General features: G+C 39.1%; 3 protein-coding genes and 1 pseudogene across 5 annotated transcripts; 3 read left to right on the top strand and 1 right to left on the bottom strand.

Moving 5' to 3' along the window:
• The first annotated feature begins 4,829 nt into the window (after positions 1-4,829).
• On the top strand, positions 4,830-5,966 carry LOC137948866 (probable carboxylesterase 8; annotated as a pseudogene).
• Positions 5,967-9,555: 3,589 nt separating this feature from the next.
• LOC137948476 (auxin efflux carrier component 8) lies at positions 9,556-12,411 on the top strand. Its single transcript, XM_068794559.1, has 6 exons — positions 9,556-10,063; positions 10,356-10,527; positions 10,629-10,714; positions 10,792-10,949; positions 12,044-12,120; positions 12,267-12,411. The coding sequence occupies exons 1-6, from the start codon at positions 9,556-9,558 to the stop codon at positions 12,331-12,333; spliced, it is 1,068 nt and encodes a 355-aa protein (XP_068650660.1). The 3' UTR covers positions 12,334-12,411.
• Positions 12,412-16,139: 3,728 nt separating this feature from the next.
• On the top strand, positions 16,140-18,430 carry LOC137947927 (mitochondrial outer membrane protein porin of 36 kDa-like). Its single transcript, XM_068793785.1, has 6 exons — positions 16,140-16,305; positions 16,435-16,502; positions 16,826-16,936; positions 17,044-17,130; positions 17,553-17,761; positions 17,863-18,430. Exons 1-6 carry the CDS (start codon positions 16,257-16,259, stop codon positions 18,167-18,169), a joined length of 831 nt encoding a protein of 276 aa, XP_068649886.1. The 5' UTR covers positions 16,140-16,256; the 3' UTR covers positions 18,170-18,430.
• Positions 18,431-19,621: 1,191 nt separating this feature from the next.
• On the bottom strand, positions 19,622-23,892 carry LOC137948485 (hypersensitive-induced reaction 1 protein). 3 transcript variants are annotated; one of them, XM_068794569.1, is made up of 6 exons: positions 23,785-23,892; positions 21,836-22,036; positions 21,209-21,329; positions 20,634-20,725; positions 20,397-20,493; positions 19,622-20,195 (listed from the first exon to the last, which is right to left on the bottom strand). In XM_068794569.1, exons 2-6 carry the CDS (start codon positions 22,022-22,024, stop codon positions 19,834-19,836), a joined length of 861 nt encoding a protein of 286 aa, XP_068650670.1. In that variant the 5' UTR covers positions 22,025-22,036; positions 23,785-23,892; the 3' UTR covers positions 19,622-19,833. The 3 variants fall into 3 exon arrangements, with proteins under 3 accessions (XP_068650670.1, XP_068650669.1, XP_068650671.1); XM_068794568.1 differs by having other exon boundaries at positions 23,618-23,879; XM_068794570.1 differs by lacking the exon at positions 23,785-23,892 and adding an exon at positions 23,515-23,596.
• Between the last annotated feature and the right edge of the window lie 1,117 nt (positions 23,893-25,009).

Genomic DNA, 25,009 nt, shown 5'->3' with positions numbered 1-25,009 from the left:
TCGTCCCCAATTTCTCCCATAAACTCCTCCAGAAATTACTCATGAACTTGGTATCACGATTTGAAGTAATAGATCGGGGAACACCATGTAAACGCACAATCTCCGTAAAATAAAGATGGGTGATCCGTGCAGCATCTATTGTTTTCCTGCAAGCTACAAAATGGGTCATTATGGAAAACCTATCAACCACAACCAAAATAGAATCCAAAGCCCGTTGGGTACGGGGTAAGCCCAACACAAAGTCCATACTGATATCAACCCAAGGGGCTTCATGTACCGGTAAAGGTATGTACAAGCCCGCATTAGTGAGAACTCCCTTGGACCATTGGCACACATAACAACGCTCCACATAAATGAGCCACGTCACTGGTCAATTTGGACCAGTAACAGTGAGAAGATATCAAAGTCAATGTCTTATCTCGCCCAAAGTGACCCTCGTTATGAAGTTCACTAATAATCAACTGCCTTAGTAAACATTCTGGAATGCACAACTGTAATCCACGAAACAGATAACCATTATACAAAATAAAATCATGGCATTGACTATCAGTTACTTCCTGAAGTATCCTCTCGAATGAGGGATCTACAACATACATATCAGAGAAACCATCAAATTCTGCAACTCTGGCGCTCATGGTGGTGAGGAGTAACGTACGACGGCTCAGGGCATCTGTGCCACGATTCAGACTCCCTGCTTGGTGCCTCAGTGCAAACGTCAACTTCTACAAGTACGCCACCCACTTGACATGCTGTCTACTTAGCTTGTGTTGGCCATTGATGTACTTCAAGGCCTCATGATCAGTGATAATAATGAACTCCCTCTGTACTAGGTAGTAACGCCAATGCTTCAGGGATTGAACTATGGTATAAAACTCCAGATCATAGGTGGAATAATTCTTCTTGGATCTTGATAGCTTCTCTCTGAAAAAAACTATTGGCCGCCCCTCCTGACTAGAACACCACCAATGCCAACCCCTTATGCATCATAGTTTACCTCAAACACCTCAAAATCTGGAAGTGCCAAAATTGGTGCCTCTGTCATCCTTGGCTTGACCAGTTGAAAACTGGCTTCCGCCTCCTTGGACCACTGGAAATCACGTCCCTTGAGGCACTCTGTGATAGGAGCAATCAGAGTGCTGAAGTTTCTAATGAACCAACGGTAGAAGGACGCCAAGCCATGGAAACTTCTGACATCGTGCAAGGTCTTTGATGTGGGCCACTCCAAGACCGTTTCTATCTTCGACTGATCTGCATGAACACCATAAGTAGACACAAATAAACCAAGAAAATTTACAAAAGTAGTTAAGAAAGAACACTTCATCCGAGTAATGAACAGGCGCTCCGTCCGCAACATTTTAAAAACAACACAGAGGTGATCAAAATGTGATGCCCACGTTGGACTATAAATGAGGATATTGTCGAAGTAAACTACAACAAATTTCCCCATGAAAGGCCGTAAAACCTGATGCATAAATCTCATAAATGTGTTGGGTGCATTGGACAACCCAAAAGACATGACCTTCCACTCATACAACCCATGTTGCGTCTTAAACACTGTCTTCCACTCATCTTCAAACCTTATTTTGATATGGTGGTATTCGCTTTTAAGGTCAATTTTGGAGAAGACCTTATAACCGGACAGCTGGTCTAACATATCATCCATGCGAGGAATGGGAAACCTGTATTTCATTGTAATCATGTTGATTGCTCTGCTATCAACACACATACGCCAAGAGCCATCTTTCTTCGGCACCAGCAGGGCAGGAACTGCACATGGGATCATACTCTCACGGACGTAGCCCCTCTCCAACAACTCTACAACTTGTTGTTGCAACTCTTTAGATTCTTGGGGGCTGAGGCGATACATCGATCGATTAGGCAAACTGGACCCGAAACAAGGTCAATTTGATGCTGAATATCCCTCATAGGCGACAGTCCAAGAGGAAGATCCTCTGACATCAAGTCAGAAAACTCTGCTAGTAGCTGCTGCACTTCTGCTGGTAACTCTAGATTCACGTTTGTGATACTATTTCTGCAAGGCAGTAGAGCATAAACTATGTCTCCACGCTCTATCTCCACTAAAAACTTGGACATTGAAAGCAGGTTAGTAGTACCGGCTATCCAGGTAGGAGTGGGTCCTTCCCGACGATGTGCCAAAACAATCTTCTTCCTTTTGATGCTAAGGGAATATGTATTTTTTCGCCCATCATGAATAATACAATGATCATACTACCAAGGTTTGCCTAACAATACATGACAAACATCCATAGACACAACATCACACCAAGCATTATCAAAATATTTCATGCCGATAGAAAAAGACATTAGGCATCGCCTATCTGCTGTTACTTCACTGCCTTTAGTTAGCCACGACAGTTTGTACCGTTTGGGATGACCATTTTTCTTCAACTGCAAATTCTGGACAGTCTCTTCAGACACTACATTCTCACAACTATCACTGTCAATGATCATTTTGCAGACTTTATCTGCAATTGTGCAGATCGTGTGGAAAATATTGGTTCTCAACCAATCATCCCTTAAATCTCTCTTGGGAGCCAACTGACTCTTACGAACGACCAGAGTTTCAAGGCCATCTCCATACAACACATCTCCATCCTCTTTATCGTCATACACAAGCTCACTAATTTCCTCATTTTCGTCTGCCACGTCTTCCCCAATCAGAAGATTTTTGCCCTTCTAACTAGCAGGCTTCCTACACTCAGTCGCTTTATGTCCCTGTTCACCATATCGGAAACATCTAATATTTGAGTTAGAATTACCTTATGGAGGCTGCTGGGCAGAACGGGATTCTTGAGGGTGAATTGGTTGACTGCTTTGATCGCTTCTGATCATTGGCCTCATGTTCTGCTGTTTTTCCACAGCAAGTGCACGCTGGTATGCTTCAGAAACGGTCCACAGCGAGTTAAAGCTGAGGACGTCTTGCAAGGGCTGTTGTAATCCCCCCAAATATCGTGCCACCATTTGCTCTTTCATCTTAGATAAATCATTCCGGGGTATCAATTGATAGAACTCCTCATCATCAACCGATCTCGGGCCTTACCTCAACGAATGAAGTTGCTGAAACAAGGTTTGAGTGTAGTCGAAATGAAGGAAATGACCCTTCATCTTCCTCTTCATCTTCTTCTTCATCTTCTCCCAATCAGTGATCTTGCCCTTGTCCTATCGGTCTCCTGATCCCCTTAACTGCTCCCACCACGCAGATACTTTGCCCTTGAGTTTGATGGCAACTAGTTTCACTTTGACACGATCTGGGACTTCCTTATACTCTAAAATACTCTCTATTTCATTCAACCAATCAACGAATCCTTCGGCTTGTAACGTACCAGAAAACTCAGGTAGAATCACTCTGAAACCAAGGTCTCCAAATTGATCCCCCCTACCGTGGTGCTCCCAGAATCGAGCATGAATGCAATATAGGTTTTCGAAAATGGCATCGGAGTCGTGATCTTCCATCTTATGATCATCGAAATCCTACGCCGATATACACTGGGTTAACTCTGCAACTTGTCGTTGTAAATCCTCAATCATCACATCCTAAACATTATGACCACGATATGAGACTTCCTCATGCAAACCAGGCCTGCGACGACCACAACCACCAGCCATGGAAATTGATGAAATCTCACCCCAGGCAGATGTTGAGGCTCTGATATAGCAGACGCATCGCGCGTCAGTCTCGTTTCTCCTGGAAACGAGATTTCCCCAAATCGAAATTTCAGAAATTGAGATCTCCCGAAATCGGAATTTCAGAACCCCCTTTCCCGAAATCGAGACATCTCCAGCGGCCCTCTCCAGCCGTTGTCTCCGGCAATCCGTCGCCTCCCACGACATTTCCTCTCCCGGTTCTGGCGTCTCGCGGGAGGTTCTCCTTTCTCGGACAAAACCCCTATTTCAACATGTTTTTTGTAAGTCTGTTCGCCTCTTTGCCTGCAACAACGCCGAGCTCAGAGCTCTTCTCTTCCGACACTGAGCTCAGAGCTCCTGTCTTCCGGCGACTGCCACGGACAACAGATCTGTTCGGTCGAGTCCCGAGTTCTTCCGTCAGTAGCGTCAAACGGCAGCTCTGAGCTCCTGTCTTCCGGCGACCGCCACGGACAATAGATATGTTCGGTCGAGTCCCAGGTTCTTCCGTCAGTAGCGTCAAACGACAGCTCCGATAACGGCGACGGCAACGGCGTCGTCTTCGAGACCTAAGCTTCTCCCCCAGCCTGATGCTTGGATACCAACTGATGCCAGATAGGATAGCGATTATCCTGCAGGTGCAGGTGAATCCGACTGGTAATCCATGGGAAGAACGCAAGAGGTTTGTTCAATTCAAAAAAATTCTAATCAATAATTTCCCGAAATCAGCCCACAAGCCGGGTTGTATAGCTAAAGATTGGCATTATTGTAATTTTGCCCAAAATAGCAAACCCCAAGGCCACGCGAAAAATCTGGCCCCACTCAAGTTCAAAAACACTTCCGAGCGACACTTGATGACCACAAGGTACCCTCTTTGCATTGATATGCCAACTTAAGGTATCTCAATGCCAACAACATGTTATATGACAACTCAACATCATCTAATTTGGATATCCTGCATCACTTGTCAAAGGTGGATATTTTTCAAAATAAGTTCAAAGTGTCCTCATTTATCGAAATATGTTTTTGAAAATAGGTAATTTGGTAAAAAGCCCTTTGCTTAATTTAAAGTTGAGTTAAAGCCGGATTTTCCTTGGGAAATTAGGTCCATTTAAACATTGATCAACACAGACAAAATCTTAGCTTAGAGATGTTTCAAATTTACAAAAACTTGCCACGATGAAACGTCTACCACCTTCTAGCAGAGTAATTGCAGAGTTCTAGACTTGGATGCTGAGAAGAAACCATCTCACTTCAGCGAGAGAGAGGGAGCGCGGGGGAAGATAGTAACTTTCTTTGATTTCTATGCAACTCCAATGGAAGAGGGGTCAGTGAACAAGACTTCCCTCAAGGACCCGTACAAGTTGCTCAGGATCACACGGAACGCAGATGGATCACTCACCCGGGAGGCCGTCATGCCGGCGGTTCCACCGGGAATAGACGATGATCAACGGTGACGTCCCCCTCAACAGAACCCACGGCATCGGATTCCGGATGTACAAACCCCAGAACGCCGCCACTGGCGCCAAACTCCCTGTCATAATCGACTTCCACGGCGGAGGCTTCATCCTCTTCAGCGCCGCCACCGCCCCTTTGACACTTCCAACCGGCGAATCGCCAGCGAGGTACCAGCCATCGTGCTCTCCGTCGAGTACCGTCCCGCTCCGGAACACCCACTTCCGGCAGCCTACGAAGACGCCATGGAAGCAGTGAAGTGGATCCGGGACAACCGAGTGAACGACGAGTGGCTCCGAGACTTCGCAGACGTGTCCCGCTGCTTCATCAAAGGCAGCAGCGCCAGAGGGAATATCGCCTACCACGTTGCGCTGGAGTGCTGCAACGACTCGGCCGGTTTACACCCGTTGAACGTATCGGGGGTGACCTTGAACCAGCCATGCTTGGGCGGGGAGGAGAGGACGGAATCGGACCTTCGGCTGGAGGAGGACAAGATCCTCCCGCTGCCTGCGAACGACCTGATGTGAGAGCTAGCTCTACCGCGGGGAGCCGACAGGGACCACGAATACTGCAACATGTTGAAGGCCGCAACGGAGGGGCGGCTCCGGTTGCTGCCGCAGTGCCTGGTGAGGTGGGGATCCACTGCTGGACCGGCAGGAAGAATTGGTGAAGAAGGAGAAGTATGGGGTCAACGTGGTGGCCCACTTCAGGTATGGATTTCACGGCGTTGAGATATTTGATCAGAATCAGGCTCACCAACTGGTGATCGACGTCAAGAGTTTTATTTTGGCCTCTCCCATCTTCTTCTTGTAGTTTCTGATTTTCCTTGACAGCGTCAGTTGCAGTTTGCTCTCCTTGTTTTCTCTCTTAAGCATGGATTTGCACCACCATACTTTGATACTGTTTGAAACCCTAAAAAACGAAAAGAAAAAAAGAAAATTTTAACTATTATTATTTTAAAAAATAATTAATAAAAATAAGATAAATATTAAATTCTCAGACTATTTTTAAAAATAATAATGATTAAATTCTCTTTTTTGGACTCGAACAAACCAAATGATAGGCCAAGGCTTGGTTTTTTCTTTTTAACCATTTCTTTTAAACAAAAGTTGGGAAAAGGGTAGGAGCAGGTAACCTTAAAACTTCTTAATGGAGATCATGATACAAAAGTTATATATGAAATCTCCTTATAACAAATAATAGATACTAAAACATAAGTTTTACCTAAATCATGCAATGTGCTAAGGTAAAAGTAATTCATATAATATGCTGAGATAAAATGAAATTAATGGATTGGAAATAGAAGAAAGCACCTTCAAACATTATATGGATAGAAATTTTGCTGGCATTTAAGAAAAAAAAGTCTTAAATTCCTCTCATACAATTCCCTCATCCTAGAGCAAAAACAGATTTGAAGAAAATAATGCTTAAGCAATATAAACCATGAAATATATTTAAAATAGCAAAGTTAAACTTGTGTACCTGAGGTCTCTACTTTAGCTTAGGGAGCTCTTCATTAGACAATAATGTGAGGAATGAAGCCTGGTCCGAGATCGATCGACGGCAAGATCCATTCACGATTTCGAACCAAGCTTTATTCCATACATTCTAGTAACCATCTCCTGCTCCTGTTAGACCACTACGAGCCCCCAACTGTGAAGAAAATGGTGTAACCAGCAGAAACAAGCTCCTCACTACTTATACAATGCTAAAAAGATTAACTGAGCTGGTGGGGAGGCTAAAGAGAAAATGATCTCACTCCACTTGGGATTTTGACTGTTTCTAGAGATGCATCGTACCACATTGGTGGATCTCAAATCTCAATGACACTAAATCATGTAAAAAATTACCCAAAGAAGGGATCATCCCTAACAAAATGCATCATGATTTCTCCACCACTGACCTCACTTTGTCAATAGAAGGGAAAGTTGATAATGAAGCATGAACCTTGCTACAATGAGAATCATTAGGATGAGAAGCAAATTGAGAATAATTAATCAAATCATACTCATGAAATCCATAGAATGATGCCACACTCTAGATGCCTTACCTTAAAAAGGAACCTCGTTTCTTGCCTATGGTTTGGTATTTCTGGTACTGGTAATTCAACTAATTCCTTGCCATCGTACCTTGGGTGCTCTACGATGGGTGGCTTCCCATTGTGACTTCACCAAGTTCTATTTCATCCACTTTGTTTGGATTTCAGCGAAGCATCATTTCTCTTACCCATTGTGTAATTCTTAGTGGTAACTGCACTCGAATTGAGTAGCAAAAGGAGGACCAAATGTGAGCAGATACGGAAATTATTCCTTCAGGGTGTTTGTATCATCCCAAGTTTTTCCACAAGGGTGAAGATGGCCACAAACCCTGTACATCAAAAGTTGTAATAAGACAAAAATTAATTGATTTCCATGGGGACCAAAAACCTTTGCAAGGACATGTGGTTGCCCCACCAAAACAATTGTTCTGCAGTAAATCTGCTTTTAACCCCATTGGTGTCCCCAGGCTACAAGCACCCACAATACGTTCTCATTTTCATTTGGGATATTGATACCTTTGGCCGTGGGGTTTGTAAAAGATTTCATGAAAAGCTGAATGATCCAAGTCTCTACTCCTAAAAATCCTTAAACAGGCTATGTTATCTTCAAATAATGAATGATTCTTCTGGTAGTTGTTGCCTTAATCGACGGGTGAAAACAGAGTTTGTTGCACAAATAACTCAGAGCAGCTCCAGCTCAACTGGGGAAACATTTTGATCGTCAAACATTATAGTAAAGAATAAAAGTGGATGGACAAGAGGTCAATGGTAACCGAAAGAAAGAGAATTTGAATAAAGGGATTGATAGGACTCCTTTAACAAAATTTGCTCAGTTTAAAGCAAGTCCCTAACTGTACTCATTCTCACCCTTTTGACCATTTTTGCAGCAGGCATTCTTTCTTAACTCACTGCTGTGACCTTACTACTCACCCTTTCTTCTCCTACAATCTATAATTGTTCTTTATTCTTGCCTTCTTCCCTCACACCCTATAAAGAACCTAAAGATCAAAATGGGATATTTTGCTTAAACAAAGCGGAAGAGAAAACAATATAGTTGGACTCTACATATAGCATCTACCAAGTCTAGCTCGTTTAGATAATATATTGATTCACAGCTGGTAAGAATTATTTCAATCAATTAAGTTAATCCCCATTGGATTGGCTCATTATCTTTTCTTTTGGAAACTCAAGTTTATGTTAATATTATCCTGTTTAAAGTTTAAACAATGTCTTATACGCAAATAATAAGACATATCAACCGTCTTTGCCATTTCAACTATGTTATTCACGCAGCAGGCCCCAGAATGCAGCTAAAGCCATTAATCGTAAAGCATGGTCAGACCATCTAATTATAAATGCAATAAACTTGATTGTTTTCTATGACAATGTTAAGCATCCAAAACATCAATAAATGAAATACTAGATGATATACTTTTTGCAGAAGATAGCTTTTGAATGAATCAGCAACCAAAGAATAAGAAATCCAAACATGATGATCATAACTCACCCAGGTCTACCACTTTTTGTCCACCGCCTTTAGAACAAAGCAACACAATAAATGACCTAAAGGTACAAACTGGGAAAGCAAGACAATCCTTAACCCTTAAACAAATGTTGAAAGACTCGCTCCAACACTTTCCTGGGACCCAAAAATCCATCTAGTTTCTAAATTGCCAAATGCTAGCCATGTCAGATCAAGAGACTGTGACCTACTTCAAGCATCGGAACTGATCACTTATGTCCTGAAAAGGTATGCCCATCTTCAACAAGTATACATTTTTGTGTATGCAACTTATTGAATTCAAATACAATAGATGGCAAAATATCCAAAACCTCCAACAGAGCATCTGATTACCGCAGGTATCTCAATTGCAGATGAATGGTCGTGTTTTCAACATAATTGTGCCATATGAAGAGAGGAGCGTTAAGCACAGAAAATAGATCAAAACCTTCTATCCCTGGTTGAACCCTTCTTTCAGAATTTCTCTTAACCCATAACAAGAACAATGAACAAAAGAAGAGAGAGAGCAAGCAATAGCCAGAAAGGTTAATTCACTGGCAATTCAGAAGACCCCAAAGATCAGCTGAATTGATTTTTAAATCACATTTGTTGTAGCAAATTGACAGATACCAGTTCTTCCAGGATCATCTTTCCCCGCGTAACCTGCGTCTGAAATTTACAGTACTACCAACCTGCTACATACTCCTTTAGCATTTTTAAATATGGATACTATATTATTAAAGGATGCTTTTAATCATCCAGAGAAAACAAACAATACCCATGCATCCTGCCTTTACTTTAGGTAACTCATTGAAATAGACTCTAGGTCCATATATAAGAGTCTAACACAATATCAGCTTCATGAGATAACAAAACCTCCACAAATCTCACCCCCTTATAGTTGCCGGATCATCATATAATGATTTCCTTAGCAGACACCTACCATGTCATTGAAGCCATGGTCCCTCTTTACGTAATCATGATCTTGGCATACATATCAGTAAAATGGTGGAAGCTTTTCAATCCCGAGCAATGTTCAGGAATTAACAAATTTGTTGCAAACATATCAATTCCACTTCTGTCCTTCCGAGTCATCTCCAGCAACAATCCATATCACATGATCCTCAAGCTCATACTTGCCGACTCACTACAAAAGCTCTTGGCCCTTTCTCTGTTAGCAATACCCGTCAAGTTTTGTTCCATGGGTAACTTAGATTGGTTAATTACTGGATTTTCTGTTGCTACTCTACCAAACACATTGATCATGGGAATTCCGCTACTAAATGCTATGTATGGAGACGAAGCGGCAAAACTGTTGTCACAAATAGTTGTTTTGCAGAGTGTCATCTGGTACAGCCTTTTGTTGTTTCTCTTTGAGTTTAGGGATGCAGAGGCAACAAGTGCAAGTCAACATGATGAAACCACAGGTAGGATCTCCAGTTTCCCTGAAGACCAACAACTTTTTCTTCTTCTTGATTTCATATGCACCATATTGAACAACCATCACAAAGCAGGCCCAGGTAGAACCATTATCATTTAATGTTAATTGGAAGGTTCATGGCGCTATTGAACTCATGAATAAGATTTTTTCAATTTCCTTTTTAAGTGTTCAAATTGTTTTTTCTTTAAAGCTTCTTTCAGACTTTTGGAAGCCCATTTTTCCTGTTAAGATTTCAGATCAAGAAGTTCATTGCTTGACTGGTTCTCTTTCCATTGTAGCTGAACTGGAGGCTCAAGAAGGAGCACAAACTCAACAACAGGAGCGAGGCAAAATTACAACCACATGTTTAAAAACTAAGCTCACTCTATTGATGGTCTGGAGGAAACTCATAAAGAATCCAAATACTTATGTGACTTTGGCTGGTCTGTGTTCGGCGACTATCTGCTTTAGGTGGGATACTAGACTTCAACTTCGAGAAACAACTAAAGTTTTATGTGGTTTAGACTTCAAACTAATCAGTTAACCAAGTGATGCAGTTGAACCTATTTCAGGTATGGATTGAAGCTGCCTGAGGTCATTGACAAATCTGTATCAATTTTGGCAGATGGAGGACTAGGAATGGCCATGTTCAGTTTAGGTGCAAATATTGTCCTAGATATGGAGAAAAAAAACAGGTTCAGACTCGTTCCTAATGTGAATCCTTATGCTTCACAGGTCTTTTCATGGCATCTCAATCTAAAATTGTAGCATGTGGTTCCCGGATGGCAGTCTTATCCATGGCAATAAGGTTTCTGCTAGGGCCCTCTATGATGGCAGCTTCCTCCTATGCTGCTGGACTGAAGGCCAGAGCGCTAGATATAGCAATTGTACAGGTATGTACAGTGCAATCTTTATAGAAAAATGAGTTGCATATTGTTCAAATACTCATTTTACCATACTATGTGGAGTCTAATGTCCAGCATGTTAGGCTACTGGTCATAATGTTATTTCGAGTTTCACACAATTCTGATATGTATTGAAGTAGTTATAAGACATCTTGTATAAAGGGGCATTTCTGTCCTTTTGATGTAATTCACTTAAGCAAAATCAAATAAAAGGAAAGGCTCGACTTTTTGAGCCCTGATTCTGATGCAGCTTTTGGCTGCTGTTTCCAAAAAAATTCTCTTCACTCACTCTTCTAAATCTCAATAAGAAACAAAAAAGAAAACAGAGTGATAGGTCATACCACTTCACAGTATCCTGGAATGTTAAGAACAATCTCTCCTTACATTATGTAACACAAAAATAATGGTTCACAAAAAGATTTTCTTAAGATAATATCCAACATATCAATAATTACAGAATGATTCTCTTTTTTCTTTAATGAGGTAATTCTATAATGGTAGTCATTGACTAGCAACTATAAAGCAGTCATGTCATGTAGCTTGCTTCTTTGCTATTAAAACGAATATAATTTATCAAGGAAAGTAGTTTGTGGATGCATTGTTGGTAGAAGAGATTATTAGTGTAAGGTTTTGGGTTCAGGCCTTGGGGCAAATGGAAATGGGAGTATGTTTGCATAATTAATATTGCTACAACAAAAACAATTTGTGCAACCAAACAATTGATACATGATATAAGATATTTGTCTTTTTGTGGACTAAGATACATGGATAGTCACCATGAATGTATGTGTTTTTCACTATTCCACTATATCACTATGTCCCTTAAAAATCACCATGTTAACTTGTTGTGTGAACAATAAAGGTCCCACAATTTTTATCTCCACTAACATGTCATACCGAATATAATGACAAAGAAAACATACTTATCAATGTTGAAAGATTACAATATTGCTAACTTATTCATGTTGCTGTATAAATTAGCCATTGACAAAAAGTCATCTAAATGATAAGTGCTCAAGCATGTGATGTGTTGTACTTTATGATATCCAGAGAAGCTCAAACCCTACAAACTTTTGCTGCAGGCTGCTCTTCCACAAGGAATCGTGCCATTTGTATTTGCTAGAGAGTATAATCTACATCCAGAGATCTTAAGCACCGGGTAGTTAACTCTTCAAATATCATCACTTTCACCATAAAAGAAATAATAACTATCACAAAAAAAGGAGAAAACGAAAACTTAGCAAAAATGTCACCAATAATATCAAATTGCAGGAACTTACTAACATGACCTCCTTTTGCCTGTAGGGTTATCTTTGGCATGCTTATTGCCTTGCCAATAACACTGATTTACTATGTTCTTCTCAGTTTTTAAATATACTTCTTTCCACAAGACGACACCAGAATAAGGGTACAAGCTCAGAGGTATTTGCATATCCATGTACTTTGCTAAAACTACCACCAATTACAGGAAGTTGGATAGCTCAGTGGAAGTATCTTTTCATTACACAGATTCTGTATTTGCAGCCACATAATAAAATTACAAGAATTTGTCATCGATATACTACTCTTTCTGTTTTACTAATATTTCTATACACTTCTGTATGAGTAAGCAATACATAGAGTTAAGACTTTGATGGAGGGGATACTCAATGATAATTTAAGAAGGTAAATGAAGTTTAAATCTACAAGCAGCCTCTACATTAGCCTTCTTCTGAATGTTGAAGTTGTCCCTTGTTATTGTTTTGGTGGTTAGACCAATGTGTAAGCCTGAGCATTTTCTTGGACTCCTATTCGTCAAACTTTATTGAGGAAATCCAAATCCAGTTGATGAATGACATGAAAATATGAACAGTAGGACTCACATATACCCACAAAGAGGCGCTTGGAATATTCAAGCCGAATGGATACCCCGTGTTGCAAAATATTTGTCCCTAGATTGTTCCAAGCAATCAATTTGGTAGCCAACAACTGTGTCCTACATAAACAGGAAAGAATTTTTCGCATGCACCATGGAACAGGGATCATTACAGATTTTTTAGCTTGACCTCTTGTGCAGCCTATCAGTATAGGCCTTACAATTGTTTTTGGAATGTTGGCTTGTGGATGGACTTATGCTCCAAGTGCAGGGGTGGACCAGGGGTGGACCAAGGGGTGAGCCGGGGAGGGCCATGGTCCCCTGAATTTTTGGGATACATAAAGATGACTTAACCCTAGTTTCATGGTGTTGGACCGCTAATTTTTTTGGAATGCAAAGCAGTGGTGCCCCTGCAATGTAGCATGTTGAATTAGCTATTTTTAGGAAAAAATTTCCCCTAATTTTCCTTTGGTGACCCCCTTAATTTTTTGGGTGCTATGTAACAAGTTGAATTAGCTATTATATGAAGAAACTTTCCCTGGTTTTCCCTTTGTGACCCAATTATTTGGTTTGATAAAACCCATTATAAAGAGTTATAGGAGAAATCTGTACTAAAAAAAAAAAAAACAAAGTTATAGGAGAAATCTAGTTGAGATATTTAATATTTTAAATTTTTATTTAAGATAAATCTTCTTTTTACGTTTTAGCTAAAACCAATTATTGATAAATTAGTTTTTTTCTACTATGGTCCCCCCAAGTGCACAGTAGGATACTCATGTCATCTGTGCCAACTACACTGAATAATAGGTTAGGCAGACTACTTTTCCATGTAAGGCATCAATAGTTTTAAAACTTCAGAGCAGAAACAAATCACTAAGCTTTTCTTCCAGTGTCGCCTGTATATGACGGCTGCTCTGATGGTTGAGCCATTCTGCATGCACATGAACCTGCACTCCATGTCCACACAGTAGAAGACTCTACTTGACCTCGGTAAATCAAAGTACATGCAATTTCAATTTTAGAAATAACTACTTGACTACTTGCACAACTTCTTAAACTTAGTATTATCCCAAGATGAGGGTTTATTTCCACCAACTTCCATACCTTTTCATGGAAACAGCCCCCCCCAAACCTTGTGGCTTGAATATAAGTTTTATACATGAAAATAAACAATTACTTTCAAATTTTTAGCACATCAAACTTCAGACCTACATGCCAACACAAACATTGAATAACGGTATCATATCGTCATCTTTTACACCTCCACTGATATTTACACAAAGCTTTAATTTTTCTTTCATACATTATTTTACACTTTTTATTCTCAAATAGAAACCAAGAGGGAAAAATCACGGGCACCAATAATGCAAACCACTTATAGAACAAGTTGAAGAGGGTGGATGTGTTTCCTTTTTAATTCCCAACCCAAACTGGTTATATGCCTCTATATATTCATTCTTCCAACCCTCTCTCAGCTCAGAAGAACATCTGTACCACTGCCTGCAAGAACCTCATAAGTTAGTGTTTGACAACTAGCACAAGAGAACCATAAAAGTTTCAAGGGAAAATTTTTCAGGTAATATATCTAGAGGAATATAGAGAGGGTGACATCATAGCAAAGCTAAACTCTGTTGGAGATGGTAAAAACATATGCTGAAGATATCCAAGCAGAATAAGAAGCACACAAGGAAACTACAAGGAATTCTATATAAGTAAATCATAACACCAGAATGAGTGTCTGACCATTGATTTAGTCACATAAGGCGCCTACAGTCCTTGGTTATTGGTATTTCCCAGTTAGTTGAAAAATAGCGACAACTCCAACTCCAAAATCATTCCTTCAAATTAACATGCTGTCTCACATCCAAATCTTCGAGCTATGATATTTAAGAAAATCTAACAGAAAAATTCATCCACTTTCTTTTCATTGTCAGAATCTGACCACAGAAAGATAAAGAGGTTGTCACTTTTGTACTCTTCAGACATCTAAACACATGAAAAAAAGGGAACGAGTGAAAAAAACCAATTCAATTAAACTAAACCATTGAGTGAAGGAACTTTCTTGAACATTATTTTATATGCCCCTTTAAGAAATCTATAGGGAAAAGAACCGAGCCTGCCCCCTTTTTTCCTAAAGTATTGCACCTCTTTGTTCTCTGAAAGGGATCAAGGCTAATACACCAGCAAAGTACACCTGATTTTTGCACAAGAGAGAGAGGAAACCAACTTTTACTTGGCCAAACGGTCTCGTTAGCTTTTGGACCGCCTTGCTTTCAGTTTAGCGGTTGTACATAAATAAGTAAATTTCTACAAAACAGGGCCCAGCTGTTCAATGCAAGATTAGTATTACTAAATAACCTCACTCATAATCTTGTCGTCCTGGGTATGGATAACTACACATCAGCAGATGTTCAGCCCTCGTAAGGTCACGAGAGAAGACTCTCCAGAAAGCGGAAGAATCAATTATGGAGTAAGCCGTATTTATCCTAACGATTCGAGAGTGGTTCCCCTCTTAGTAAAATAAATGCACGTGAATTTGAAAAAAAAGCTCAATTCATCCACTTTTTTCATGATCCTCCCCTCGCTATTTTCATGCTTCATTACCACATCAGCACCATATAGTTAATAATGTAAAATATACTCAACAGATGTTTTCAGAAAAACAAAAGACAAAAGAATAACGAGATGAGTTAGAAGAAGAAGAAGAAAGGAAAGGCGCTTACTTGCAGACAAGAGAGCAGTGGAGGAGATCGACACAGTCGAGCTGAGAGAAGATACGGGCGATAAGATCGGCACATGGCCGAAGAGCTGGAGGAGTGCTTTCTCTCTCTTCATGACCTCTCTCCACCAGTCTTTCCCGCCCTTCCTCTCCACTCTTTTCTTCAAGCATCTGGCTCCCGCTCCCTGCATCTGAATTCTGGAGCCAATCGGCCATCACTCTTTCCCTTCCTCTGAGCTTGAACCGGGAGAAGGTTTTCAAGATCCGGATACTGTAAGCGATACTGAGACGGCCAAACGTGGCGGTACCTTTTAAATCCGTTTATTTTCCCGTAATCGAATGGCGGGGATTGTTCTGTCTCGCTTGATGAGTTAAAAGACGATCAGCGGCAGTGAAATCTCCACGTTTTTAAAATCGATGCGGACCCACCAAAGCCTGAAGGAATCGAATATTTTCGGCACGTGCTTTTTTGTCTTACGAATTGGTCACCACGCTTTCCCATGCATTTATTCCAGTATCGCCACGTGTAATAACCAGATATTTAGATAATTTATAAAATAACTGAAATTCCAGTCTGTATTTAGGGTTCGGTTTCATTTCTGCGCTCTGTTCTCGCTATTTCTAAGACGGGGGAGCGAAAGCTGGAGAAAAGGAAACTGAAGCTTTGAATCACTCGCGGTCTTTCGTTTTCACAGATTTTATCGTTCGCCGTGTCGCAGCAATGGTGAAGGGACCAGGACTGTACACTGACATTAGCAAGAAGGCGAAAGGTAATGATTTCTGTGGATTCTGTTTCGTTTTTTGAAGTGCACTCCTTGTTTTTGGTTTTGGTTCGTTCTTAAGCTCTCTCTTTTTTTTTTTTTTTTTTTTTCTTTTTTTTTCATTTTTGGTTTTTTTAGATCTTCTTTACAAGGATTTCCAAACAGATCCGAAATTCAGCTTGACGACCTACACTGCTAATGGAGTTGTGAGTTACTTTTATATTTAATTTAATTCATTTTTTGGATTTTTAATTGCTGTTATTTGATTGACGGTCTTGAACTTACTTTTTATTATTTGGTGCATTGTGGTACCTGGTTGTTACCCTTTTTTTTCCGTCAAGATGAGGGATTACTATTTACAGGTTGTTGATAATTTGGTATTTAGTTTTGTGAGAATTTCCATATTGTTTGGCACCTGATTGGATCGGTTGCACTGCATGAGAGGTGGGATTATTGAGAGGGATGACCGTATCTCATCCACAACTATCAGATTTGTGTTATTTGTTGACAATTAGTGTTTTATTCTCAGGCAATTACGTCAAATGGATTGAAGAAGGGTGAGATCATATTAGCAGATATTAATACTCAGATTAAACACAAGAATGTCACCACTGACATCAAAGTGGACACGAATTCCAATGTGAGATGAATTCAGTTAGTGTATTGTTATGCTGCCTATCCATTTAGTATTTTTACATAGAAAAAGAGCTGCTAACTATGACTGTACTTTTTTGTAATTTTTTTAAGGTTTTTGCCACTGTAACTTATGATGAAGCTATTCCTGGGCTCAAGACAATTTTCCGTTACACTGTTCCTGATCAAAGGTCTGGCAAGGTGGGACAATTTTTGTCTGTTTGTCTGTCGTTTGTCAGTAAGTTTTGCTATCTGTCTGATTATTCTTTGTCAAACAGATATTTTTTTTCTTATATGCTATTTCGCTTTGATATTTATACCAAATTTTTACTACTCTTATTCTCACTTTTTTTCTAAAATTCTAAGTTCAGTTTCTTGCCCCTTTTTGTTGTAAAGTACCTTCTGTTGTGGCTCATGAATCTGCAAATGATGCCATGTAAACGTTTGCTAGATATTTAAATTCGTTTTGTTTTTGTAGATTTGGTATAAGTCTTTTCGCATATGGTCCCAATTGATCTATTGTAAATTCAAACTTCAAGTTTTTTAAGTTTACAAATGATAGTGAACTACGTCTGGTTCTCATGTATAGCAGTATTGGTTGCTGTTTTCTTCCTTTGTGGCAGTTGGAAATGCAATACTTGCATGATTATGCGGGTATCTGTGGTAGCATTGGGTTGACCCCTAACCCAATTGTGAACTTCTCTGGTGTATTTGGCACCTCCACTGTTTCAGTGGGTGTTGATGTGTCTCTTGACTCCACCACTAACACCTTGGGTAAGTACAATGCAGGGTTGAGCTACACCCACTCAGATCTTGTTGCTGCTTTGACCCTGTGAGTAGGAGTTTCTTCCCCTCTCCCTCTTATGCAATTTGTAGATCTGGAATTTTTGCAGTCAATTGGCTGTATTTATTCTGTTATCACTGTATGTGTAGGAATGACAAGTTTGACAACCTTACGGCTTCATTCCACCGAGTAGCATACCCTGAAACAAACACTGCAGTTGGTGCGGAGATGACACACAACTTCCCAAGCAATGATAACACCTTCACCGTTGGAGTCCAACATACTTTGGATCCTTTCACCATGGTTAAAGGCCGAGTGAACAACTATGGTAAGGTCAGTGGCCTGATCCAGCATGAATGGAGGCCAAAATCAACCTTGACCCTTTCTGGAGAAGTTGACACGAGAGCCATTGAGAAGCCCACAAAGCTCGGCCTGGCATTGGCTCTCAAGCTTTAAGGTACTTTTTTGCTGGTGCTTGGATGCTGTAGTCTGAAATGAGAGGTAGGAAAGATGTGCTTCCAAAATGACTTGACCGCAATAAGATGAAGAAGAAATGCAACAGAAACGTGAAGACTCCATTTTTGTTTGATTCTTTTTGGAGTAATGTTATTTTTGAGTTTGTTGATCGGCTGTTGAATAATATGACGGCTGTTAAATGTTTTTGATGGGTATATTGGACCATGGAGATGAAGACTTCCATGCAGCTTTTCTTACCTATTTCTCCTCTCTATGAAGATCAAAGTTCTGTGAAGGGCTCTCACAGCTCCTTCATCTGATGCCAGCCTCTCTTTCAAACGTTAGCTTGAATGGTTTCTTTCCTAGAGTTCTTCAAAATCGAAAGATTGATGCTGAGCTGCTTCTGTTTTGAATGGTCTTTCAGTCTATTTTTTTTAAGTGATTCATTCATATGCTTTTTGGTACACGATTGGTTGTGTTGTTAATCTTTTGGTTGGGACTACTATCGTTGTTCAAGTCTTGAGACCAATAATTGTCATCAATACTGTGTAAAATAATCGAGGTGGAATGGGGAGGACTTCATCTCTCTTTGATGTAGAAGTTTGCATATATATTGGAAACAAATTTGTTATATAGATAATTATTTTAATTTTAATTTAATGATAATTATAGTATTTTTTTTTTTTAAATATGAAGTTGATCATACTAATATAAATAATATAATTATAAAAATTCAAATTCATGTCCTCTGCTTCATATGTCTAGCAGCAGTTGGAAAGCATATTCTAATGGAGAACCCTCTCTCGAGCTCGGCATTGACGATACTTCTCAAGTTTTTGGAGTGGCAACCAAACTCTTGAAGTCATCTAGGAGTCGGGAAGATCTCGCCATTTGCTTTGTCCGTTGCCAGTTCCTAAAAACTGGATCTTATTAAATCAAATTAACATTCTTTCTGCTTACAGTTTGGGAGTGATTAGAGAATGAGAACACCTACCGTGTTGGTTGGGTAGAGGTGGGGAGAGAGGGAGGGACAGGGAGATGGAGAGAGAAGGATGTAACTATTCCCGGCTTTCCTCAATGTTCCTACCCAGACGAAAATCAATTTTTAGATGGTAAGTAGCCCTTTTTATTATTTAAGTTTGAACGACATTTCAAATGTTTGATCGAGTCAAAATTTAGTATATCTTAAATATAAGCAAAACGATAAGGATTGACTGATTTAGGATCTGAATTTCTCCCTTCTTGTCTCTTTGATCCAGCATTCTTCATTATTAAAAGATGATCCTCTATTCTTGAGCCACCCTGTTAGAATGAATGATATAAAAATCAACCTGGGCACCAACCTCATCATCATCTTGCTCTCCCAGAGCATAATGTGACCCTCCTCAAGGTCCCCCTGGAAAGAACATTATAAGAAATGTATTTCAAGCTCCTTACTGGTATATGATGATGTATCAGATACAAGGAATGCTTCTTATTTATGTGCCAGTATCAGAAGAGTGAAAAAAAGGAGAAAAAAACTATCTAGGTATTGATCACCACCTTACCAGTCCAACAAATCCAAAAGACCACTTCAGGATAACAGAGCATCACTGAAACACTACAGAAAAGCAACATTTGGAAACTCTATACACAACATCGCAGGCAAACCTTGAGTTCTTTATCTAGAGGTGAGCAGTTGATGCCTGAAGCAGCCCTTCACGGATCTGGGTCGCAACGTCACGAACAGCACCTGGCCCATGGGGGATGAATATTGCCGATGATTTGGATGCCGCCCCAATCTCCTTCATTGTATCAAAGTATTGGGTGACCAAAACCATGTCCATGACGTCCTTTGCAGTGGTCCCTGGCACATTGATTGAGAAACCAAGCACACTGTCCCTCAACCCATCAACGATTGCTTGGCGCTGGCGAGCAATACCTAAACCAGATAGGTATTTTGATTCAGCCTCACCCTCAGCACGCTTGATTTGGAGGATTTTCTCAGCTTCAGCTTTCTCATTTGCTGCCACTCTCATCCGTGCAGCTGAAAACAGGTAAAATATATATATACATATAAACTAAGAGGAATTCAGAGAAACTGTTTTAGCTCGAAAGGATTCATTACAGAGAAGTATAAATATACCTGACAACTTGTAAAATTAATAATTAGAAAGAAAAAAAAAGAGCAAAAGAAATGACAAACACATCGAATCTGGAAACATAAGCTTTAAAACCGATAATTCACCTGCATTAATTTCATTCATGGCTCGTTTGACATGCTCATCAGGTTCTATATCAACAATGAGTGTCTGAACGATCTCAAAGCCATAAGCAGACATAGCCTACCAGATAAAGTAATTGCAAAGGAAGTTATAAAACGATGAAAAAGTAGGGTTGGTAAGAGTAACAAAAGTATCAACTAATTGGTACAGATATCGTTTATCATAAAACAAATGCAATTATCTAAACTCATGCCGATTACCTTTTCAAGCTCCTCCTCAACTGCTTTAGCAATTTCATTCTTTTGCTCAAAAGTGTCATCCAGATTGAGCTTAGGGACACTGGCTCGAATTACTGAAAAATGGAGGAGCACCCTCAATCACTAGGAGATCTTCAGTGACCAATAATAAACTTCTAGGTATCAACTTGAATGATGAAATGCAGCTAAATTTTATCCCTGACATAGATTTATCAACCGAAATTTTCAAGCATCATCACAGGCCAATGACCTTCAATGGTCTCCAATCTGAGCTTTAACCATTTGTTTAATGCACAAAAGATGTTTTTCAATCAACAGAAGACTTACAGTGAGAAATCAAATGCAAGAAGAATGAGACACCTAACAATTGTAAGCGCATATATGAAAATTAAAAAATTGATGCAATTAGACTTTTGTGCCTAAACTAGAAAATATATTTTATAAGATCTACTAATAACTAACCACCAGCATCATACATGCTCCTATAAAGACTCACTCTCTAAGGTCCCAAGAGAAGAAGCAGATAGATACAAGCATGAAACCAAGAAAAATCCAAAGTTTAGGTTTTTTATTCCTACCGTCAAACACGTACGCCTGGATTTGGCTCCTGGTATTGCTAAGCTTATAGAATGCATCACTCGCCTTGTCAGCCAAGGCACGGTATTGCACAGAGGCAACCACATTAACAAAAACATTGTCCTGGAGAAATTAATAAAGTAAAAAAAGGGTAAGGTATGTCAGAAAAAATTTGTAGACGAAAATTATACACAAAATGGAATGAAGTAAAACAATAATAATGTTAAATATTTTTGTTCCATTTACAAACAACAGACATAATTTTGTTTGAGATTCCATACATTTCACAACACCATCGTCTGTTTACACAGTTGGAAGTGTAAACTCAGTATGTGTTCTACTAAAACTTATGAAAGGTTGAAGGTAGCAGTTGCTTCATGGTAAATTCCAAATTTCACTCATTACAAACTCTACAAAATAAAATCACATCTTATTGGCCTGCCTAACACACTAATATGGGTGCTTCAATAAATTTCATATCTAGAATTAAAAAGGAGCATGAGTATCTGATCAAAATTTTGATAACAAAAGTTATAGGATATCTTTTTCTTGTCAAAACTCAAAAAGCAGTATAAATTTTTGTAGCTTTATGCAACCATACTGCTAAAACGAGAGGGGTTGAGGCACACCTTTGTTTTTGTCTCACATTTGACATCCAGCTGCTGGAGCCTCAGAGAAAGATGTCCTGCCAGCTGATTACCGAAGCACCAGGGCAAGCAGTGGCATCCAGGCTCAAGCACTTCTTGAAACTTTCCAAATCTTTCCTTAATAGCTACTGTTGATTGGTCTACTTGAACACAGCCGAGAGCTTGACCCATTGTATTCACTCACTGATGTCAAACATGGAAGAGAGAAAAACTAGTAAATAAAAGAAGAGGAAGAATTTCATAAAGGTTGTGTAACCTCATCAAATTTGTATTTTCAAATAAGCAAAGTCTTTTAGAAGGATGAAAATTTTCAAAAGAACGCCATGAAATTTGTAAGAAAAGGAAAACTAAATTTTGGATAATAAATAGTCCCAAATCATGACTTCAGAAAATATTGTTGTACCGAAACAATATTGAATGATTCATCTTAAAGACTAATTTACTGGAAAGCTAAGCGTTTTGCATTTTAAAAATGATTGATGGACCAAAATTTACTCGGAAGAGAATTAAGTCAGAATAAAGGAGGTTAAATCTTCTTCATTTGAAGGGTGGAATCTCCATATCTATATCAAATATCATACTGGAATAGTTAAACAAGATTCATTCAAAAAAGCTTACACCATGAAGATAACTACAAGAGACAACTTCACTGCAAGCAACCTGCTACTTCAACATACAAATACAACTAAAGCAGTATGTCAAACTCCCTATGATCCAAAGGATCTTAAACTTCTAGTGCTGACTTGATCCCAAAATGTCTAGGAAAATCAAAGAGAAGAAAGAACAGATATCAGATAAAGGGAAAAATGAATTGAAAACAGCATCCTCAGAAACTATATGTTATGACAACCAACTTACAGGCTCCAAAGAGGTCTTAAACAAACAGTAAGAACTTATCCTCAAATTGTCTAAGAAAATCAAAGTGAAGAAAGTGTAGTTTAAGAGACGAAAACTAAGATTTAGATATGGGAGCCACAGATAACAAAAAACTAACTTTGTAAATATCGTATTTGTCAACTCCAAAGTTTGAAAAACAGTGACCCCTCAAAACACCAAAATGCACATCAACCGCAGATAAACATATGCAGGAAGAACTCTATCCAAAACAAAAGGAAAACAAAACTTTGTAGTCATTCTTTTTTAGCAAAAAATCTATCTTAAACAGAAAGGAAAAACTTAGAAACCTGTACTGACCAAGCACAAAAACCAGAGACAGAACTAAGGAAATTTAAGATCACAAGCAAACGCGAGAAGATTTTTACAGAGGAAATTAGAGGGCATGCCAAAATTCCTGCCACGAAGGACAAGGAATACATAGTATGCGAATAAATAAGGCCCTCCCACAGACAGGTATCTAAGTACCTGTCAAATACCTGTAGCCGGTGACTTCGATGAGCAATATAGAAGCTACATAAAGTCAAAAACATCAATATTGTAACCATAAATGCAATGCAGATAGGGCAGCCTAAGTCCATTCACTCGTGTATTCCATGGATAAACCTCCAAAACAAGTCGAAGGGCATCGAGAACATAAAACAAAAACCTAAAATTCCTACTGGGTTACTTTTTTAATTCCACAACAATTTTCGCCCACCTCTAATTTATATGATCAATGAAAAACAACAAAATGAGGCAAAGACCCAAAAAAAATTAAAACCCACGTCAAGCCTTTCTCATTGTAATCACAGGAGAAGACAACAAAAAGAGACTTTCATATCTTCTTCTCCGCGTAGGAAGCAGAAACGGATCAAACCCATGACACACCTTGCAATTTCTGAGTATCTTGACCTCCCGTCTATGATGTACACAACCACAGGAACAGCTATAGACCCAAATTATCATGCAAGATTGTTTTGCCTGAGAAGTTTCCCGGCAAACACCCACGATCTTGCCATGAACAGAAAAAAATAATAAAGAAAGGAAAGTAATACCGAGTTTCGATAAAGGGCAAGCTTGCCCAGGTTTGTTACTTCCGTGGAAACTGATTCACGCCAAAAGAATGGCAAGACTTTTCTGCAGGGCGGGCGCACTATCTTTTTAGGATAGGCTTCACCCTCCGGTGGATCCGCTGTATAATATTACAACAATTATTATTTATTAATTTGATTTCTTTCTCGTAAGTATCTTACTTTTTTTTGACAATTTTGATTTTTTAAGCTCTGAAGAAATTAAAGAAAGCCAGAACAGAATGAGAGTCGCTGCCAATAAATTTGGAGGTTTTATTTAGAATATAGTGATAAATTTTGTATTAAATTTCTTGCTAAATATTCCCAAACCTGTACCCAGTACCCACCCAATAAATAAGATATTGAATTGGGTCTATTACAGAGAGCTGGTTAAACGGGTAGTTTTAATTGATTGATTTATTTATGTTCTTAATTATATTGGGTAGAGCTATGTTTCTGTAATGGAAGGAAGTCTATTTTACGTTTCCCATTCCCATTGACGAGGAAGGCAACAGTAGAGAGGGGAAGGGAGGTCGCCACTCTTCTCTCTGGTTTTTGGTATTATCTCGGAGGAAGACCTCTCCATTGTTTTAATTTATACGAATAGACCTTTCACGAATGACAAATGTCTAGTAATTAGGAGGGTCGTCTTCCGTGGAAGGCGGAATCTCTTCAACTTTCATTGTTGGAAAGGGAGGTTGGGGTCCTTCCCCACCCTTCTTTGGAAAGTTTTCATCACCTATACTAGAGATAGTAGGGATAAATATAGTGATAGATATAAAGATAATAAATTTTTCTTGGATAAGAATGAAGTATACGACGGAGATAAAGATAAATATAATAATATATATAAAGATAATGATAAAGATAAAAAAAATTTATTGATTGTATTAAAAATAAATTAAATGTAGAGTTTAATCACCTACCATCTTTGTATAATTCTATAAATAATTTATAGTGATAGATACAAAGATAATAAACTCCTACTAGATAAGAATGAGGTATATGATAGAGATAAAGATAAATATAATGATAGATATAAAAATAATGATAGAAATAAAGATAAATATAGTGATAGATATAAAGATAATGATAGAGATAAAAATAATTAGTGATTGCATTGTCAGAGTTAGGTGGTTCTGGTCCACTTGGTTTAGGTTCCGTCCACCCCTGGTCCACTTGGGTTAAGTACTCTATTTTCCGCACCTAA

Source organism: Aristolochia californica, unplaced genomic scaffold (assembly GCF_029961685.1).
Source record: "Aristolochia californica isolate CCGP_79_NKW_82.1479 unplaced genomic scaffold, dmAriCali1.0.hap1 SCAF_13, whole genome shotgun sequence".
In the NCBI taxonomy this organism is placed as follows: domain Eukaryota; kingdom Viridiplantae; phylum Streptophyta; class Magnoliopsida; order Piperales; family Aristolochiaceae; genus Aristolochia; species Aristolochia californica.
The sequence above is the reverse complement of the archived record's forward strand: the minus strand, read 5'-3'. Positions and strand labels throughout refer to the sequence as shown.

What these genes read in the sequence shown, in the direction of transcription:
- LOC137948485 (XM_068794569.1), bottom strand. Translation starts at nt 22,024, where the DNA reads ATGGGTCAAGCTCTCGGCTGTGTTCAAGTAGACCAATCAACAGTAGCT. An exon ending in AATGTGAGACAAAAACAAAG is followed by an intron (nt 21,330 to 21,835) that starts GTGTGCCTCAAC and finishes TAATTTCTCCAG; the next exon opens with GACAATGTTTTTGTTAATGT. An exon ending in CCAGGCGTACGTGTTTGACG is followed by an intron (nt 20,726 to 21,208) that starts GTAGGAATAAAA and finishes TCCATTTTTCAG; the next exon opens with TAATTCGAGCCAGTGTCCCT.
- LOC137947927 (XM_068793785.1), top strand. Translation starts at nt 16,257, where the DNA reads ATGGTGAAGGGACCAGGACTGTACACTGACATTAGCAAGAAGGCGAAA. An exon ending in CATTAGCAAGAAGGCGAAAG is followed by an intron (nt 16,306 to 16,434) that starts GTAATGATTTCT and finishes TGGTTTTTTTAG; the next exon opens with ATCTTCTTTACAAGGATTTC. An exon ending in AAGTGGACACGAATTCCAAT is followed by an intron (nt 16,937 to 17,043) that starts GTGAGATGAATT and finishes AATTTTTTTAAG; the next exon opens with GTTTTTGCCACTGTAACTTA.
- LOC137948476 (XM_068794559.1), top strand. Translation starts at nt 9,556, where the DNA reads ATGATTTCCTTAGCAGACACCTACCATGTCATTGAAGCCATGGTCCCT. An exon ending in AATGGCCATGTTCAGTTTAG is followed by an intron (nt 10,715 to 10,791) that starts GTGCAAATATTG and finishes TATGCTTCACAG; the next exon opens with GTCTTTTCATGGCATCTCAA. An exon ending in CCAGAGATCTTAAGCACCGG is followed by an intron (nt 12,121 to 12,266) that starts GTAGTTAACTCT and finishes TTTTGCCTGTAG; the next exon opens with GGTTATCTTTGGCATGCTTA.